This window comes from Trachypithecus francoisi, unplaced genomic scaffold (assembly GCF_009764315.1).
Source record: "Trachypithecus francoisi isolate TF-2019V2 unplaced genomic scaffold, Tfra_2.0 Lachesis_group2, whole genome shotgun sequence".
NCBI classification, from domain to species: domain Eukaryota; kingdom Metazoa; phylum Chordata; class Mammalia; order Primates; family Cercopithecidae; genus Trachypithecus; species Trachypithecus francoisi.
The window spans coordinates 41,207,985-41,229,914 of record NW_022681465.1 but is presented as its reverse complement, the minus strand read 5'-3'; the positions used below and the strand labels follow the sequence as shown (position 1 = coordinate 41,229,914).

At 34.4% G+C, this 21,930-nt stretch overlaps 1 protein-coding gene across 11 annotated transcripts in view; it reads right to left on the bottom strand.

The window, feature by feature from the left end:
* Positions 1-21,930, bottom strand: part of MCTP1 (multiple C2 and transmembrane domain containing 1) — a 612,722-nt gene that overhangs the window by 149,056 nt on the left and 441,736 nt on the right. For all 11 annotated transcript variants that reach the window (XM_033179110.1, XM_033179111.1, XM_033179117.1 and 8 more), the window contains 5 exons: positions 19,254-19,356; positions 17,408-17,510; positions 16,949-17,050; positions 16,494-16,568; positions 14,392-14,511 (listed from right to left, as the gene is read on the bottom strand). In XM_033179110.1, the coding sequence (XP_033035001.1) occupies positions 14,392-14,511; positions 16,494-16,568; positions 16,949-17,050; positions 17,408-17,510; positions 19,254-19,356 (503 nt within the window). The remainder of the gene's footprint in view (positions 1-14,391; positions 14,512-16,493; positions 16,569-16,948; positions 17,051-17,407; positions 17,511-19,253; positions 19,357-21,930) is intronic.

Here is a 21,930-nt window from a genome sequence, read left to right as displayed (position 1 = left end):
ACATCCTGAAAGTTGCAGGGAACAAGTCTTAAGGGACAGGTGAGTTTCAGTGACGTGAAATGTGGTAGACACAGGCAGATGGTGGCAGGGACTGTCATGTAGATAGTGGAGGTAGTATCAGAATAATGACATGCCCAGACAGGTGTCTGGGAGGTGGACTGGAGGAAGGTGAAGATGGGATGGGTTTAAGGGTAGAAAAGTAGTCATATTCTAGAGACACTTCATCTATGGGGCTTTACCATAGATGATTTCTCCCTCCTTACTCAGTAAAGAAACACCAGACATTATGAAATAAACAAAAGAAAGGAGAGCCCCAGGGCTTAGTTACATATGCCAAAACACAGTAAGAAAAATTAAATGTTAAAAACCTGGATCAACCTCTAACAGCTTGTTTGAGGTAGGGGTCATGAATTTTGCTTGAGGTGGGGATCATGAATGTTCTTGGAAATATTCCTACTTAGAGTCTGAAAAGAAGTGAAAATGAGGTTGGGGAATGGAATAATTGAGTAACTATTCAATTATGGCAACTGCTGGCTAATGAAGACCTATTACAACCAAGTTTTTAATAGAAAATGTGCTAATTGACTAGGTTGGAACTTAGAACAAGCATATGGCTAAGATGTTTGATTACCTAGTCTGGTTCCATGTCAGTGATCAACTATAACACTGTAAAAATGAGTGTTTCTATGACAATTACTGAGCTTCCAGACTAAGGAGTGGGTGACCAACTTGAGGGATGAGTTTCTCCAATAATAAATAAAGATATATGATCCATTAGTCCCCATATTGTGTGATCTGGAGGCTCATCAGGGGAAGTATGCTTTTTCTTGTCCCTTACTCAAAACATTCATCTTACTTTCAGCATTGACAAAGCTTAAATCAAATTCTTATGCAAATAATATTTCATAGGATTTGTTTTTTAATTGGAAATAGTATACAAAGTTATGAATCTGATTTTCTATAAAAGTGAAACAAATCAACATAGTCCGACTAGGTCTAAGCCTAGCATTCAATCTCATGTAGAGACTTGAATCATTTCTGTGGTTTCTGGATGGAGCAGTCTCCATGTCAAAGCCTACCTAGTAACTTTCAGGAGATGGGTTTCATCATCCACAATTTCAGACAAAAAAAAAATGTTATTTTCCAATGTCATTCTAAACTAAAATTCTAAACGGTGTTTGATACTAAGGATGTAACCAAAATATTCCCTCTTATAACCCGTAACTCTGATAAGACTTCCCCCGGAAATATAATGGTTACATAGCCCTTGCATGGCTTTAACAAACCCCTGTTTTCTTCTTTCTGCTCCATACAATGTGCAGTCTATTTGCACCCATTCAGGACTAAATTACAGATAAAGTTACAGCAAATTTGTTTTCTCAAAAAAGCAGTCAGCCCTAATATCCCTTGAGTAATAAAGGCCTTGTCTTTCATTCAGAACTAGAACTGGCATAATTTTCTCCAAGAAACAAACTCTACTTCCTGTGACAATGAACCTGTTCTTAAAATTCTGAATGGGATACAGCTCAATTTGCAGGTGTTCAGGTATAAAGGTCAAAGGGCATTTGACCCCCCAACTGGCAATTGTTGCTGTGGTAGGTAACTTCAGTCTGTTAGTTATATCATTCTATTAGATAAGCTGCCAGAGTTTTCAGCTCTGAATTACTGAGGTAGGCTCAAGTGAATCAATAATTTATACAGATATATCTCATTCATTCTGATGGTATAAAGATACATACTAACAGCCTGCTGTAGCCACAGAACAAAGCCAGAAAGACATTATTTAAGAAGAAAGAGGGAAAAGGGAACCTGTTATCTATGTGAACAAAACCATTACGTAATCATGACTTAATGGCTTATTAATTTTATTTTTGAACTGTTTTAACAAACACTGTGATGAGATAAACAAGCTCTTTGCGAATCTCAATAAGGTTTCTCTGATGAATGTTAAGACAACATTTAAAACTCTCAGATTAATTTTAAAATAGAATGATATTTTATATAACAATATAATATAAACCACTGGAAAAAATTCATATACCTAAGAAGGTTCCACGAGCTAGCTTAACTAAATCTCTCAAATATTTTATTACTGAATTTCAGTATAAAATTACTTTTTAAAAGATGAGAATCAAATACATTTAGGAACTGTACACTAAGAATATTGTTAATATAGCCTTATGCTGTTAATCGTTACCTGGGGAAAATTATATAGTGTTTTATACACTAATACTATGACATTTTTATTAACTCATAATCCCTGTGCTAACAGTGGGACATTAAACAAGTAATAATTAAGAGGGCAGCAAATATTAAAAATGCCTACTCTAAAATTTTTCAATCATGTCAAAGGGAATCCTCTAACATTCCTCTTCTATAAAGGAAAGCTTTTCCAAAAACAATGTGGTTACAATATAATCATCAATAGACCTAGATCACTTAAATCATATTTCCATAATTTCTGGTTATTGCCCTTAAGGATTAAGGAAATTCGCCATCTACAAACACAATAAAAAATATCTCCTAGCAGCTTTAATTGTAAACATTGACTGTTTCTTGACATACCTGGAAATTTATTTGAGGATAAAATGCATTAGAAGTTGGTCCCTTGCCAATTTTACCTCTTTGAGTTCAAGGCTGGGCTTGTGCATGGCATGGACACTTGAACTAATTGCATTCAGACTTGGTTTAGGAAGACTGTGTAAAAAAATAATTACAGCAGCAAACCCAATGAGAAGGGGGATAGCAATCAGAGGTAATACTCAGGTACTTTATACAGGAAAGATGGATAAATTATCTTTTATTTTCTAGGGAAACACCTTGGGAAATACGGCAAATAACAAAAGTCTAAAAGGAAATAAAAGCATGTGTGAGAGAAAAAGAAAGTGAGAGCAAGAAAGAGACTGATGTTGTGGCCTCTACCAAAAGCCTGAAGCCTTTATACGCGACACTCTGGGGCTGCCTGCTGCAACCAGTTAACATTTCTGGCCTTTCAAGAAAATATAACTAGTCCCTTAAAAGCAGAGAGAGGAAGGAAAAATAATGGAGTAACCCATTTCTGACAGTCAAGAGAGAAAGGAGAGAAATGTTCCCACACTGATCTCATTAAGATGACGAGAATAATGAGTGTGAATCTTATGTATGGATCTCACAGCAGATAGAAGAGGACATAAATGTATCCCCCATTCACCCTTTTATGATGCCTGATACACCACATTTATTCTCAGCTTCATCTGATACCACTGTTGGGGGTTTCTCTTACAATATTATAGCTTTAACTTCAAGTTTTGCGGCTGAAGTCATCTGTGTCAGCCACTCAACACAGCTTTATTGAGTGTGCATGAAAACGAGGGAAGATCTCTTAATGGCAAGTGAAATGCATCTTGAGCAGAACAGCCTGAGTTTATTTCCTGTCACTGGCTCTGGTAATGGATTAAAAATACTGACAAACGACATTTTTCAGTTTATAATCTGTTGTATTTTCTAGTTGCTTAAACTTAGGTTAAACATTCCAGCCAATTAGAAATAGAACCCAAGTCTTATTAAATAAGTCTTCAGTACATTTTTGGAGAGCCAGGCATTTGTGACAAACGCTGATGGAACATTTTTTCTTGTGAATTACCTCCTATTCTTAAATCCAGTCTAGAATATTATCTAACAATAATTTTAAGTTAAATACTTTTTCATACTGATACAAACGTTGAAGGACTACATAGTTCTCAGAAACAAAAATCTATGTTGTTGTGGCCAAATATTATTCAAGTCTAAATTATCCACAGGTCCTTCTACTTAAGGATGTCAAAGCATTTCATACAGATGATTTCTCTTTCTTCACTCCAGTATCTCCAATAGCAATAAATTTGTGCACCAAATGTATAGCAAACTATACCTCACATAACTTAAATAACAAAGTGGGCAACACCTTCCAAATTCAAATAATATCTCAAAATATGCCCAAAGTATTATTTCAGTACTGCCACTACTTTGTAAAGGAATATGCTATTCCATTATGTCGTTGAATTTTATGCTGGAATAATTTGGATCCATATAATTGTAAAGGAAATTTAGAAAGACAGCAACACAATGAAGCTGGGTCACCAGTTTTTCTAAGTAATTCAAATACACACACTTTTTCCTGGCATTTATTTAGTCTAATGAAAATTTAGGCCACGGACAGGTTCATCTTAGCTACCATTTAATCAATATAGATCAATATAGGTAGTTTAAGCTGTTTAAGCAACTCAGTGAAAATATATATTTGAAACCTGGGAAATATATTCTTAATGAGTCGACATTTACTTTTGGGGAAAGCATCATTTATACTACTTGGAGGCCATATGATATTTCTTGTCTAAAATATGCCTTACTTAAACACACAGTGAACTCTTTAAGAGTTTGTGATTACTATACACACATCTCTGCAGTGCTTTGTGGAGCTATAGTGTGATGTGATTTCTGCTAACAGAAAAGTTCATCAAAACATAAGGCACACATTTATTACTTACATTGCAGGAATAACCCTAAGCACGTTGCATACAGACGTATTATATCAAGTCGGCAATTCTAGCCCTCCCAGATCAACACATTCCTTAACAGGAAATACCAAGGACCAGGAGTCCAATTTTACACTTAGAATGCTACAGGACAATGGCAGACACCTGGCTTCCCTTAACTAAGGACAATTTAACTTACAAACTTCACCTTTCTTCTCATCGTTGCTGTCTTCGAAGCTTCCATTACTAGTTATTGGGGGAAAACGAGAGTTACTATGTTAGTAAGTCATTTTGCCTCTTAACACTTCAGTTTCCTGACCTGTAAAACAATCTTTAACCTCCCTTCCAGTTGTACCATTCTATGACTTCATCTGCACCATTAAAAGCCCACACAATCTCCAACTTTTAGGCTCCGTATCCTTGCATTAGGAAGGTGCACTATCATGAAGCTGGGTTTGGGTTAGATGGGTTCTGGCATTCCAAACATCAAGACAGAATTCCACTGAATCTACTTTCTCCATGTGATGTTTCCATTCTACAGCTAGAACTCTATGAAGGGATCAGTAGGCTTTGTTAAGCGATTTTACGTCATGATCTATGACATTTCCACTGTAGAGAAATGTGTTCCGAGGTCTAAGCAACTGTCTTACAAAACAGACCTCTACATTTTGTTTGGAGGTTTGGAGTCTATATGGTAAACATTCCATTTTAACTACATATCAGCCAAGATTTAAGACAGAAATAGAACTGTGATAGAAGTCTGATAGTCTGAGAATTAAAAAATGAAGGAAAAAGTGCACACTCAGTCAAGCCAGTAGAACCTAGGTTAAAGGGCTCTCTTAAAATACCAGCCTCCTGGCTGAGGTGTGCAATAGGCTCTTGCCATAGAAGAACAAAACTCTATTTAAAAAAATTTAGCTGGGAAGGGCAGTGAGGGAAAGGGTAGAGCCAGAGGTTAACATATACGAAAGTATAGCTAGTAGGAAGAATATGTTCTAGTGTTCAACACCCGCGTATGGAGACTATAATTAACAACAATTTATTGTATATTTTCAAATAGCTAGAAGATTTTGAATGCTCCCAACACAAAGAAATTATAAATGTTCGAGGTGCTGCTTATGCTAATTACTCTGATTTGATCATTACACATTGTATACATGTATGGAAATACCACACTATACCCCATAAATATGTACAATTATTTTGCGTTAATTAAACAAAATGAAAGCAAAACAAAAAGAATTTAAATGAAACCAGATATATACTGACCCTCTTTAAGTTTTCAATGTTGCTGCCTAACTAGAAAAAGAAAATGTAGCTATCTGAACTTCTACATTTATGAATTACTTTTCTGAGTGCTAGCCATTACTCTACTAATATCACTTCAAAATATAACACCTCTCTTATACAACCAGTATATTAATTTGTGGTAATTAATGCATTCCTTTTAACCTTGGTGATCTATTATTTTAAGTTCAATCCAAAAGATTAATTGACTAAGGGAAGTATTGTTTAATTTGCTGACATTTTATGACAACACTGGATGAAAAACTCTTGTTTCAAACATTTAAGAATTGCCTGAAATATGCTTGGCAGGAACTGTACAGAATGCCTTAACTACGGAAAATCCATGAAGATTACTTATATATAGGAACATGGGATATAAAACATCATATATTTACATATTACTGGTAAATTACAATAGTAAAATTTTTTTGACCTATGGTGAACTGGGTAACTTGCCATGCAAAACAGCCAGCAGAACAATTATCCTTGCTGTTTTAAATCACTCTCCTATTATAAATCCTTTCCCCCTTCCCCAACACTTCCAATGAAGATCTAATAGGTAACTAAACCTAAGGAAATATATGTTTATATGTCTGACATAATATTCATTAAAAATATAAAGAGTAACTATTAGTTATAAATACAGTGCAATGTATGGACAAAACCCATCATACCCTCATAATGAGAGAAGTCATCTTACTTAGTCCAAATTCATGTGGGCTTCTGGACTTCTCCAACAGTGCATGTTTGGAATTAGGACAGAGAAGAAAACCCTCACATGGGTTTGCGTAAGAGGGAAGATCAAATTCTTCGATCTCTATAAAGCCAAACAAACACCTATCCTTTAATTGGACTCTAATATAGTTAATAATTTTGTATGGAGATCACAAATGCTCTGTCTCCAGACTAGTTCTTTATGGGAATAATTTATATGATATGCAAACTACAGAAAATCCAAACTAAACTTTACCACCAGGAGTATAAACGTAAATGTAGTTGAACTTGTATTAACCCTCATTTGGAGTATGCGTTCACAATGGGGTCAATGTGACACCCAAGGGGGTAAAAACTGGTTCTTGAGGTGGAGGTGGGGGGAAGCAACAGAAATCTGAGATATTATAATGATTTGTGGCCCTCTAAAGCTGAATATTCCCTGACAAAAATCTTATCCCTTAGTATTTAATTTCTCTCAAGTGAAATTGTTCACCTTAGGGCAGTGAATAGGAAAAGAAAAATGGAGAAACACTGGTTTAAGATCAAATAAAGGCCACACTTTGTATCTAAAATATTTTATTCCTGTCCTTAAAATGAGAGCTGACTTTGATTTCTCAAATCCAAATATCTATTTGCACTTTGATATGCTTTCTGTCTTTCCTTGCCTCTTAGTTTTTCTCTGAGTTTCTCTTCATTATTTCAGCTATTTGAACCAATAACTGATGACTACTCTGTTATTGATCTCTCAGTGTTACCACTTGCTGAGTGTTGGACCTCTGTCATCACAGCAAAGTACAAGACACACCACAGAGTCTTCACTCACAGACCCACCTGTGGCCAAGCCTGTTGTGTCTATTCCCAGTTCTTACTACAATTTAAAATGTGATAAATGATGGCAAGAGAAAAGGCAAAGTAAAATGGGAACTTCCTTAACATTTCAGGTTAGCTTCTTGCTTGGTAAATTAACGAACACATTCATAATTGTAATGAATATCTGCACATCTAGTCAACATAGGAAAATTGGACAACAGAAAGCATTCTGCCTCTATTTGTTAATTTTTACCTGATAGAAAGGGGAATGAAAACACATGGAGAGTGAACTTAATGACTAAAGCATATTAATGACTGGATCTCTGTTATAATTTACAACCCTACAGAAGAGTTATTATTCCTACTTTACATTTTACTAACATAAATTCTATAATTAGATCATTTATTTAAACTTTTTTCCCTTGCAAAGTACTTTATTTCATAATATGTTGCAATGGAATATGGCTTGCTAATTTGCTCAGCATGCCTGTCTCTTACAATTAAAATCAAAATTGCAAAGTAGAAAATCCTTCAGAAGACAAGAACATTGGTTTAGGAATCTGGGGACAGGTAGTGAGACATCTCTGATTCATTATTTCATAATTTTTTGGTTGTTAGTCAACTCAGTTGTAAAATATTGACCATGTAACAATTTTTAAAGGGTCTTATAAAGGTCTGGGGGCTGAAACGACCAGAGAAGTAATGCAAGGAGGAAGTCTGAAGTGAAGTGGGGCAGCAGCCATATAGCCAGAAAAAACACACCAAGGCTTTGGTGTCTCCACCACTCCAGCTTTTATTGATAGCATCATTGAGGCACATGCGAAAGCTAATTCTGAGATTCAATATGGTATCATAATTATGCTGTGATATTTGTTAATTTTTTGACTATAACATAGAACAATAGCACTATACCTGAGAAAAAATAAAATCGTTTTCTTTTCCTCAAATCACTCACAGAAGAAAAGTTTTCAAAATTACGGCATTCTACTACTTTCCATGTTAGAGGACAAAGGCAGAAGAGCAAGGATCATAGAAAACATGAGTATGACCTGCTACAGGGATTAAATTCTTCTTCTTGTAAATATGAAATAAAATCTAGGAGAAATACGCCTTTCAGAGAGTAGAAGACCCTGTGGCTTATGTGATTATCTCCCTCCAAAGAGCAGAAAGCCCTTTTGCTGACATCTATTAAAATAAACATAAAAGGACCTTGGCATCATTTAAAGAGAACGAAGCACTGATTTGAGCCAATTGTTGCACTGTAGATTTAGCAGATACAAAAACAAAACAAAAATAACTTCACAATTAAACAGGCCCACAAACTGAACTAGAGCCTCACTCCTCAGGAAGGATTAGAGAAAACGTTTTGTTCTATTATTATCTGGTTTGCTATATTTCCTAAGATTCAGGGTTGATTTTAGCCAATAGTGACCAAATCTGAAACCTAGCTCATTCGTACCTTATACTGTTTGGGGGCCTTTTATATCATTTCAGGAATTTATATGTAATGCACTGTGAAAGGCAACACTTAGGAAAACCTAATTTACAATTTTTCATGTAATTCTGGACAATGTTTGTAAAAAATTTCTTCTCTGGAGTTGAGATAAATCTGGGGAAAATGTACGTTTTGAGTAGCAATTTGATGTACTAGCATGTCCAGATGAATTGGGTGCACAATCTATTTACTGTAAAGAAAATTGTGGCACGAGAAACTTCTAAGTGTCAATACTTCTTGACTCTGCAAAAGGAATTTCGGGCAACCTTAAAAATATATAATCTTTTAAATCAGTGAAATTTTATATAGGTTTTCTTCTTCCCTTACTTGCACATCTGTGAGAAAATGTTTAACGTAGCTTCTAAATTTGTATAGATTAAATTGGAAGTATTGTTTAGTAAGTGTGTATGTCAGGGGAAACATACATAAAGTAAGATGGGCAAAAAGGCTTAAGAGTTGATAATTACAAAATTTTAGGGAAATTCATGAGTATGACAGTAAGACCATCAATTGTAGATCATTTTGCCTTTGTACTTGTTTCTTTGGTTTTCAGGAGTACTTCTCTTTTGCTATTGTGGGGAAAGTAACAAAAGTTACATCTAGTACATTTCCAACTTCTCTGCTAGTGCTAAAAAAAATTGTAGCAATAACAACAAAAACTCTTCTATAAAAATCATTTGAAAATTGTCATAGACTTGAAGCATAATTTTGTTGGTGTAGTAGTACTATTATCTCTTAAATTTTCAGAATAGACATTTCTGTTGTAAACTTAAAGTGACCTTCAGTATGTTCAATGTAATTATCCTACATTTCATTGTGCCTTAATGTGAATATTAAGACTTAAACTACAGGTGATGAAGACATGCCTTTGTTTTCACATTGATACTTCTTCTTAAGCAATTCTCCCATTTTGATCCTTGATCATGAAAGCCACTTTAGATGTCCTTAGGGTTTGTAATAACTTTTTAAAAATCCATATGTTGTTTAATAGCAGCAGACTTTCTGCATGGGAAGGAAGTACATGATAAGGTGTCTGTAGGAGCCTATTGTCTTTGGTCATTGTAGTATATTCCCATTGCCTCTGCAAATCCAGTTCCTCCTCCTTTGCTGTGCTTCCTCTATTTTTTAAAAGAAATCATTTGGCTATACAGAGCTGCCTCATGTCATTCTTTGCATACATCATCTTTGTTTTTTCTCTCTTCCGCATAATGGCCCAGCTTTCTGGGAGTAGCTGTTGTCCCAAATATGATCCTTTACTAAAATGGGGATTGAATAAAGGTGGAGCACAAATTATCTGGAAGCAAAGGAAAACTAGGCATTTGAAAAGGATCCAGAAAAAAAAAAACAAATAATGAATCAGAGTGGTTTCAATAAATTGCTGTAGAGGGAATTCTTGGTTTTGACACAAAAGCAACACATGAATACCAAGGAAAACCTAGGGAGAGAATCTCAGTAGGAAACCTGCCTCGTAGGCTGCTCAGGACAGAGGGCTGAAGTCAGTAGCTCTCCAGATATGAACAGAAAGAAATGTATTTTATGACTAACAGTTAAACATTCAAACATGCCGTTTTTCGAACACAAGGTACTTTGAAGAGTTGACATCCCTTCATAATTCATGTTCATTGTTCCTCTAAGTAAAATATGTGTCTCCCTTTAGTTATGCTGTTAGGAATTGTACTTTAAAGGCAAGAGGACATTTTTGATAATGCACATCTTAAGACTTTTCATTAAAGTACCAAATTTAAATTCTACCTTTTTGTGCACTCTGACATTTTTGTCTGGCATTTTCATTAATTTTGCGACATACATAAATGTAGCTGAAATGTTAACTGATCAATACTTTGTCTCTCTCATGTAGCACTAGCACTCCGTTCCCCAAGGACCACACAGCAGAACAGAAATTAAATGTGTAAAATATCAAATGTTAATGTTAAACACAGCAGCACTTACTGTATAACGACAGAAAAGGCTAAAACAATTCCAAATGGACAGATGGTACCACAAATTATCTACAATCACATTTAAAGATTAAAGTTTGTCCTGTAAAATAATTCTTTGACGCACACTGAAGTGTGTCCTTTTACTGATAGCTCAGTTGTCCAATTATTTTTGTGCTCATTACAGTGAGAAATGACAGTACTAGAAAGAAAGAGAAAACGTGCACTCTTTCTTCCCCCATATTGCACCCACTGACATCCACAAGAACACAAATGTCTGGTCAAGAGCCTGATGAAAATTAGGCCCAATTTATGAGACATTTCCATGTCTACAATAGATGATTCCCAAAGACGAGCAGTGCCTTCTGCACCACACATGTCTGTGTTCATTCTTAGGCAGACAATATTCACAGTAAAATTGTAAAACCAAACGCATTGCACACAAAATAAGCTCACGCCCAGAAACATGTCTGCTTATATTTTATCCATCACCTTCCAGACCAATGCCTGTCTCTAATACCATCAGCTGGCTTTGACTCTTCCCTATGGCACAGAAGTAGTATTATAGAAGCTGGAACTGTCCTAAGCCTACATTTCTTATTCTCTCTACTTTAATTGACATAGTGATTAAAAGAAAAAAAATTGTTTTTTACTTTTATTTCATTATTCTACATTTATTTTTGGACAATAAATTAGAAAAAAGTTAAAATAGAATAGAAAAAAGGCACTTAAACATTATAAAGTTTACTAACTTGGGCCTAAAACCAAGCCACATAATGATAGAAATGCCTGTGCTCTGTGAGGCGGTGGCATTTATAAAAAAAGTGGGCCAAGTAGAACTGGTATTATGATAATAGACCCATGATCTATCAACAGGGCATGATGGAAACAACGTGTTTGTAACAATGGGGTGCTGTTCATACCCTTCTCCTAATGGAAAGCTGTTCTTTTCAACAAACTGGCCTAATTTTAAATATATAACAATATCTATAAGATGAATGAATATCCCAAGTAGTTTTTGTTCAGAACTGCTGTGATATTAAAATTACAAGGTATATATATTTTAAAAACTCTTTTAGAAAGGAAATAATATCTGCTGTGTGGCCCTGGGCAAGCTACTTAACCTTTCTGTGCCTCAGTTTCTTCCTTCTGTATATTGGAAAACTAACACTATCTACGTCATAAGGTTGTTGGGAATATTAAATTCACTAAAGCATGTAGCACAGTTCCTTGACACATAATAAGTACTTAACAAATATTAGTGGTTGTTTTTGTCATTATTGTGGAAGGATATTTTTATATTAGAACTTAATCAGAGGTTAGAATAAATGATTGATAAGGAATTATGAAGTAGTTTAGAATATAAATGGAAACTCCAGGAAAATGTGCTACAATAGTACTAAGCTATGTTTATCATGATTTAATCTAGCTTCATTAGAGCAAAACCTTATTTATCTGGCATCACTGAAGAATGAGCTTTCCATATAAGAAAATATTTCAGCTTAACTGATTGGTTCATAGATTGGTCAACTGATTTTGTCAGCTATTTATACTGAGAGCTTACTAAGTGCTGGATACTGTGCAGGTGATGCTGGAGTACTAGGCTAAAAAGGCAGGGTTCCCATTCTCATAGAACTCCCAGTGCAGGTCTAATAAATGACATTTGGTTTTGTTATTAGTTGTTTTAATCACATTCAATAGAATGTGATTCAGAGCTTCTTTTTTTCCAGTGAAATACAGGTAATATTATGGGTTCTTCTCCAAAGTACTCTTACTGTATGTTCACATAGTAGTTTGCATTCTCTTTTTTCACCATCTGTGTCAGCAGGCCCTTTCCCACCTTTACTATGCCTGATTCCCTCTTTTTTTTTTTTTTTTTTTTTTTTTGCAAACCTCTTGCATTCAGCTTGTGTTTCATAGGACTGAATCCGTCAGACACTGACTACCAGCTAAGACAAATACTATTACATTTCTTCTCCAGTGAAATTTGACCCCCTTACAGTCAAATCACTCAAGTAATATCATGTAAATGTACATAAATTGGTCAGAATTCCAGTGCTTGGGGTGTTTTTTTTTAGAATCAAAAGGAAATTGCAAAAAAAAAATGGCTGCCATCTTGAATTTCATTTTACTCAAGTGACCTCCATAAGTCAGAAGTTTATGAAGACTTACACAATACACTGTAATGCTAAAGTGTTCAAAATGAATGTTGCTGAACAAATAATACAATTATCTACATTTCTATGTTTTCAAATTTTACAAACAGCTGTGAGGAATGATTTTGGAAGGAGTGAATCAAAAATGGCAGCACGATCTTTATAGGAGAATTTTTTTTTTGCATCTGTTATATGACCCCATAGGACCTGGAAGTAATAGTCCAAAACAGACATAGAAACTCAATATCATTTTTTCTCATCAATGTCAAAGTACCTCCTGGCTAGGGAAAAATCAGAATAAAGTTTGCTTAATAGTACCATAATATATTTATTATGAGAAAGAGCTGCAAAAAGAATATTGAGAGAGACAGAGAGAGAGAGATTTTTTTTTTCTAAAACTTAACGACAATGACAATCTCTTTCTTTAGGGAGACAACAACACGTCTATGGGAAGCAGGCTGCCCAACTTTCTGGTAACTTACAACACAAAAGGACATACACACTCTTTGTTCCATGTGCTCAGACATTAATGAAAGTCTCATACAAGGCCTGAGAGGAAGACAGAGCTCAAAGTACTAAACAGATGTGCATACACTCATTTGAATGGTAATACTAAAATGTTGATTTGTTACTATAATTATGGCTCTTCTTGCAAGCCCCCATAATAAAGTCGTATTCTGCTAAACTGGCAACTATAAGGAAGCATAAGGTACTCATATTCGAACAAACATGAAAAAAAAATAAAGGATTTCAAAAGAACCACTCTACTTAAACTTCAAACTGAAATCCTGAATAAACCAAAATAATGTGAGAGAAGAAAATCCCAGCTAAAGCTCAGAGCAAAGTATTCTTTTGGATATTCTAGCTCTGCCAGTTGGTCTCATCAGCAGTTTTTAAATAATCAAAGTAAAAGGCCACAAGATGAACATATTAAAGGACTCTTTGGATCTATCGAATTCTCACTTGTGACTTTTTAAAAGCTAGAAATCTCAGAAATAATAAAACATCTCTTAAATAGGTCACATCCACTTCCAATTGAATCGCATGTTAAAGCATTACCAAGTAGCACTGGTAGCATTCTACTACCAATGATTTTCATATCTTGAAAAAAATAACTATAGAACAAATAAAATCAAATTGAGAATGGTCGAGATTATTACTATTATTATTTTTCACATGGAGGACTTTCCTTGGCTGTCCTATTGGGGTTTGGAATTATGCAATATGTAAAATTTTACTTTTTAACTGTCACAGAGAAAATGATACATTGGCTGAGATGTCTTGCGTTCCGGAAATCTGAGGGGGGAAAATGTATTCTTAGACTCAGACCTTGTACAATCCATCAGGTTCCTGCCCACGGCAAATCTGTCCAGTCAAGTCTTAAAATAGGAGTTTTAAAATGGCCACATCAACATAACTGTTACTATAGCCACAGAAACATGCAGCTCTGATTACTGAATTTAATGAATAACAATGTAAGTAATACAGTATGATCATACCACAAAAGCAGCGAGACTCCTTGGGGGTGAATCCCAATCAAAGCAACTATTAACGTAGTATGCAGCATTTACCAGCACCATGACACAACGTTTCATTCTGATAAAGTTTCTCAGTAGCAGCTGTAAGGAAAATGAAAATATTATTATAATTTGCAAGACTAAAAACCATCAGATATACTGCAAAATTCTTCAAGCTTATTGTGACTTAAAAAGGATTCAGAAAGTTAATAAAGTTACAAGAACATACCAAACAATTTGACTCGCAAGTTAAAGAATTTATTTCTGAGAAAGTGAAAAGAACTGCCTTCTTAACTAAACACAATTTTTAAAATAATGTTAACATGTAGGTTGGACTACCTTGGCTCACAAGAAAAAAAAAATTGTAACAGACTAAAATTTCTTTTTGCTACTTACATACTATGCACCTTTGTTAATTTTAAACTCTTAAATCTTATTGTGGTTTTAAGATTCATCAAATGGTTTAATTTCAAGATATTTCAAAGTGAAGTTGGAATGTTTTTATTTAGGGTCTTATAGAAAAACCTATCCAGAATTGCTTTCTTATAGACAACAAAATGTTTTCACCATTTTAGTAGAACTCCTCCCATTCTTACTATCATATTGTCTATCTATCTATCTATCTATCTATCTATCTATCTATCTATCTTCTATCTATATCTGTAACTCTCCCACAAAAAATTTAACCTATGTTTTCTCATTATTTTTTCATAATTTTGCAAGTAGGGAAAAATGTATGGTAACTAAGTGCTTTATAAAATTTCTTATTAAAACAAGCATATGAAAATTGATATAATTAGAAATTAAAATTTAAAATTAAGGCATGACTACAACTGTAAAAAAGAATAGCCCATGTATAATTTGATGGTTCAAAAAATTACCACAGCTATATTAATAATTAGAATAATTATACATCTGCAAGTTAACATTTTGCTACTTCCCAATATACTTCAACGCTGATCTACTATTTTAAAGAAGTAGCTATGTAAAGTTTACTGAGGTTATATACAAAAAAATGTGTAAATATAGATACATGTATGTGCATGCCAGTTTTAACAAGTTGCTAAAATTGAAATGCCTTGCTGGCAAAGTAGAGTCTATCTATTAGTTTTCCTTCTTTGCCCCTATCACCTTACATTAAGAACTACTTTTATTACTTTTATGTATAATTGCGGTAAAATGTTATTTACATTTCTACTTAGACATTGCATTTGTAACTCACATACTTCCTTTAAACAACCAAATACTCCATTGTTTTGCTGAATTTATTAGATTAAAAGTAAAAATATATTTACGCTTCTAATATTACAAAAATTATTAAATATTTCAAGGCACAAATATGTTCAGCAAACTTTTTAGCTGTAACAAATACATTTTAGTTTAGCCCTTGAATCAGATGTAAACGTTTTTAAAAGGGGTGGTTTAGCACTTTTTAAAAACTTGATATTAAGTCTAATTTAAAATTATAAGCAATAGATATCAAGCTCAATTTAAATTCCCTTCATGATAGAAAAATCAGATTTCCTAAATCTAACTTTCTTAGCTAAAAACAATAAAAGTTTACTTCTGAAAGATCATAGTTAAAATCTAATTAGTAGGAAGGTTTCCCTTAGAAGATGGAGCCTCCTCGCATCTGGATTAGAGGGAAGAGCTTATGCTGGGCTCGCTTTACACACACCTGCATCATACCTGTGGGTGGTCTGGACATATATTTGAACCTCAGCTTTTGGTGTTCTCATTTACACATTCCATGGCAATCAAATTGCATTTGATGTTCAAAATGATCATTCTTTTGCTAACGCATGAATACATATCCATTAAATGCATCACCTACAGTATCCCCTTTCCTTTATGACCACCCCCATCCAATTTATTAGTTTGGTATTGTCCTTGTTTGATCTTTTAAAGAAAGGAAGGAAGAAAGAATCAGAAAGAATGAAAAAAAGCACCATTTTCTATAAGTAGATGATCAAAAATTCCAGTCTTCCCCCCTCCATACCTTTAAAGTTTATTTGAATTTACTTAGATGTTTTACAGATATAATCAGGTCTTCCCAGAGGGATTAATCTTTTCTTGCTTTTTACCTGTTTAGAGAGTCTGTTTTCCTCTTCAATGTACTTCTGTTCTTTGGGTATTAATGTTCGTAAGCTGGCTTTCACCTATACATCAACATATGTGTCTGTTATGGATTAATATATTACAAATGTTTACAAGTTTTTCACGCAGTTCAATTTGCAATAATTTCTAAAGTTTCAAAGTCCTGGCTGCTGTGCTCATAAAATATAAATGTATACAGTTGCACATGCATGCGCTTCCCTTTCTTATGCCGGCAGACAGCGGCCAGAACACAACCGCAGCAGCATTCGCCAACTATAACAGAAAGTGTGGGTGTGCCAGGCAGTGGCAGAAGCGTATTCTCCAGGATACATCAAGGTTTAGAGAAAATGAGGAATGACAGAAATTCTCTACAAATCAGGAACAAAAGCTTTCATGAAACTGAACTCTTTAGCAGTACAAAAAAGCCAAAGTTAAGACTTACAGCATTAAAAATCACATCTATTTCAAGATAGATGACCCCCTTTGTTGGCCCTGTCAGCTGCTTGTTTTTCAAGACGTAGGCTTTCTGTTCACCATTTTGAATCTGCGGGAAAAGGACATGACAGCCGTCTGTCTCGCGGTCTCCACTGAATACACTCCCTCAGTGACCTTTGACCCCCAGCTGCTGAAACTGACAGAGAACCCAAAACAACTGTGGCAATTCTGACAAGTACCTGTTCATTACCAGGATCAAGTCTGTCAGGAAAAATTAACTATCATGGGATTCAACATGGCCGTGAATTGAGTATGTTAAAATTTTTAGTGTTCTTATTACAGACCTTGGTTGAGAAATGACAGACACAGAGCTGAGAGTTTTCTTTTCTTTTTCTTTTTCTTTTTTTTTTTTTTTTGCCGTGAGCAAAAGCAACACAGAACAGTGTGTCAGGTGAATAAAACTTACAGACAGCAATGGTATAGCAACTTTGCCCAGAAAGTCAGCACTTCGATCCCGATCTTCATCATAAACTGTCACTTCAAGAACTGAATGGATATCTTTAATGTTGCTGCATAATAAATATATGTAAGAAAAAAAGATTTCATCAGTGGGAGCAAGAACAAGAATAGTTTTGAAAATTTAGATAGCTCCAGCTGATTTTATGTGTGTTTGTAAGCATGCTATTTGCATACAGACACACACAAGGTAGCTTGGTATCTGACAGAATTTCCCATAATGCACCTAAGTCAACTACAGTGATGGTTCTATTATCTGTAACTTTAAACACCATTGTAATTTCAACTTATCATTTTTTAATGAAATAAAATTTCCCATCTGAATGGGCACTGGGCACAGAATAAGTTATTTAAAAAATCAAGAAGTAGCACTGGTAGTTTTTAGACTTTTCTTTCTTCTAATTATCACAATTCATACCTTCCCATTAACCCTACATAAAACACCACTAGGTTTGATATCAGCAAGGGTTACAGTATATTTTATGTAATTATTCTTTTTTATAATAATAGGACATCTCCTATTATTTGTTTATTTGTTTATAGCCCTCACCAAATCACTGACTTAGTTTCTGTTAGATTTATAGTAAAAATTAAGAAGCACAGAAAACAGAATGGAAAAAATGTAACATATAGTTATTGTACCACCCTGGAATTTAGAAATTAAGCAGTGTTCTATTATGTTCCAAAGACAACATATGTTAATAAATGACTGCGTGAGCTCTTCTCTTCATATTTTTGTTTCTGGAAAACAAGTGCAAATTGTTGACAGCATTTATTCTTTGATCAAACTGTTTACCAAGAAAACATAAATTAAGAGAAAACAATAAAGTGAATATATTAATTACTGAAAAATTGCAACCATATGTGAGGAGAGGCTTTATCAGAGCACAATCAATTAATGGCTTTGATAATAATCAAACCTATTCATTCAATTGTGCATTCTGGAGAAAAACACTCTCCGCAATCTTCTTAGGAGTACAAGTCTCCTGACCAGGCTTTTATCTCTTGTAAAAATGTGGAATTCCTTAAAAATAAATTGGTCAGAGAGTTAAAGCTTATTGGTTACTGGCTCTTAAGCAGAGACATAATAAATTGATGAAGAATTTCACAGTTTTTCATATACAAAAAAATAGAATTATGTTAGAAAACTTTAAAGAAGTACTTCTGTTTGAAGAATTTTCCTTTGTTCAGAGTTCATTTCAAAAGCTCCGTTTAAAAAACCGAACTTAGGAGTTACTATAAGTGTAGCATTGGCAGCTTTTACAGTGTATGACTGAAAAGGTTTACAAACTTCCTAAAACAAAAGGAAAATTAACTCAAAGGATATTTTGGTATCCAGGACAATACTTAATATTCTCATTGTGCTAAAATGAAAAGAACCAAAACTAAAGCATCTGCCGAATTCAAGACTGGATTGTTTGCTGATTTCAGCAATGGAACAAATAGAGCTTTGTCTTCCTTGGTGTCAATGCAATTGGGAAGAATTTCAATAGAAAGTATAAAAGGAAGAAGCGGTATGGTGATTCAGTTAATGGAAGCAAAATCCTTAGCCAAATCATACAAAAAGCACAGTTTTAAAAAATGTCTATGAAAACAAAGAAAAATGCCATACCCTTTCCCCCAGGTTTCACTTTCAGGAAGGTAGGAGGAAAATTCATTGTTGTTAGCAAAGGCAGGCCAGATGCATTGAGTTGTGAATCGGTTAAGAATAAACACACACATTTTTTTTAAACCCTCAAAAATAAATCAAATTTAACACAATTTTGGATTCAGAACCCAAAGAAATGCCTACTTACAATGTGAAGACTTTGTTCCACTCAGGACTGAGATTTTTGTAGACAGTATGTGTTAGCAGTCTATCATTGTTCAGTTCTACCACACAAAATGGGTCGCTTTTTCCTACAAGAGATTTTTGGTAAATATTTTTAGTGTAGGTAGCACCCACAGTTCACAGTGTCAAGATCACAGCATCTCTCTTTTGCAAAAAGTTTTATAGTAAATAAAAAAGTGAAGTACAATTTTAAAAATTAAAAAAAGAAACCACCATCAAAATAGAATTAGATGTAACTGGTTGATGTTAGCAATTGTTATGATTCATAGCAATTTAGAGCCTGAAAAAAGTAAAAGAGACAAAATTATATAGCTGGCACTTCAATTTGCAATTTTTAAAAGCAAAAATAATTCTATAACTGGCAATTATGATGGAGAATGTGATGCATGTCCATCCCCAAATCAGTTTTTATAGAAATCTGTAAAAGCCATTTGAAAATTTCAGCCCCTTTACTCTAAGGCATATATTTTTTCAACTCATCTGATTCACTATTAACAGGAGTTTCTAATCAAGTTTATTTTGGAAAAACTACTATATTGCAAAATTATAATATTTTAATTGGACTAAGATTGAGTTACTTTCTTCTGAGATATCTATGACATCACAAGAAGGTAAATTAGACCCTCTGAGGCAGAAAAAAAATCTACCATTTGAAACTAAACATCAACAATCAATATGCATGTTAAAGAGCAGTGTTTCTTTTTTTTCTGTTCACTGAAAATAAAGGATTTGGAAGTTATCATCTTTTTATAACAACTCTGTCCTGCCATACTCAAATCTCATCCTTTCGGCAATTATATTTTGTGAAGTTCTCAATATTTTTGTAATGTTATACCCTGTATTATAAGAACCCATAAAGTCAGAGGCTCTATGGGGGAAGCATTAATGATATTAGTGCAACATGTAATTTGTTTGATACCTTATACAAATGACAATGAAATCAATATTTAGACAAAGCTGTCCAGAGGTCATATCTTTTAAACTACAATATTGATTTAGACTACATAAGAGGTTAATGTGCATATTATTAACTTTAATGATAAAGAATAATTGTTTTAAATGCATTGTGAATTGTAGTCACAGTAGTTTACACTTCTGCAAAAGCTTAAATATCATTGAAGATTTTCAATTAAATTTTAATGGGAAGGAATTCATTAGCTATCAGTGACAGATAAGCTATGTATTCCCATACAGCAGTGTATTTACTTTCCATATTGCAATTCTTAAAATGAGCTGTACAAACTTTGACTCACCTTTAATTTATTAACTTTATATTAAAAAAGAGATTTAATATGTGTGTGTTAGTTCAGTGGCCTCATATATCCCAGGATAATTGCATAATTTAACATCATGGTAGTCTTCTCAATTTTGGGTCTTGGGAATAATTTTAAATAAAGAATAGAGAACTGGAAGTCTTAAAGGTCTGGTGAAAATGGCACTTCTGGCTTGGGATCTGTATTATCTTTTTTCCTCCAATCGTCTTTATCCTCTTGCCTACAAGTTACCACTCTCACTTTCAACTCACACACTCCATGGAAGATAGTGTTCAAAAAAGAATACTTTGTTCATTAAAACACACTGCAATAGGTTTTATTTGGCACATCAACAACTTTATTTTCTCCCATAGAATTCAGACATAAGCATAAACAGGCAGATTCAAACAGTTTTCCAAATACAGTTAAATGTAAGATACTAGGCAACACCTTTCAAAATAACTGTGCCACATCTTAGGTAGTTAGTAGGTCACACGCATAGGAAAAGCTGGGTAATGTTTTGACTGTCGGTTCAATCAACTAACAAATATTTATTACTTACCATGTAGCAGGCAGTGTTCTATTTGTTGGGGAAACAGCAGTGAATTAAACAATTTTTTAAAAAATCCCTGGCTTCATGGAGTTTACATTGAAGAACAAGACAGACAATAAATACATTGTATAGTGTTTTAGAAGGTGATAAATACTATGGGGAAAAATAAAGATGGGAAAGGTAATAGGGAGTGTTGGTATGTATGTGCAATTTTTTAAAAGGCTGCAGAGAAAGTCGCGCTAAGACAGTGACATGCAGGCAAAGAAATGAAGGAGGTGAGCCTTGGGTGACCCAGAGGAACCGACTGGAAAGACCAGAGAAGTGGCTGGGCCAGGCATTTCCAGGAATATACAGGAAGCCAGTGTGGCTGGGGGAATATTTTGGGGAGATCAGGCAGGCAGGGGGTTGGAAGGGCAGTAGTAGGTGACACAGAGCGGTCCGGAGAGAGTGGCAGCGGCAGGTCTCTGAAAAAACCTGGCTTTAACTCTCTTTAGTGGGGAGGTTTTGAGGGGTTTGATATGAGCAGTGACATGGTCTGATAGCAGCTATTTGGAAAATAAGGTAGAGAAAGGACAATGGAGGGGTAGGAAGAAGAGTTAGGAGGCAATTGAAATAATCTAGGTGGTGGAATGTGGTTAGATTCTGGATGTATTTTGAAGGGAGAATCAACAGGATTTGCAGATGTCAATATTTAATCATCTAATATACCCTCATATTATTATTTGATGCTGAAAAACAATTCATTGAGGTTAGCCAAGCCAGTTTTTTTTTTTTTTTTTTTTCCAAGGAGAATAAGCATTCAACAAGGTGCTCAGATTAGATATTTCTAGAATCTG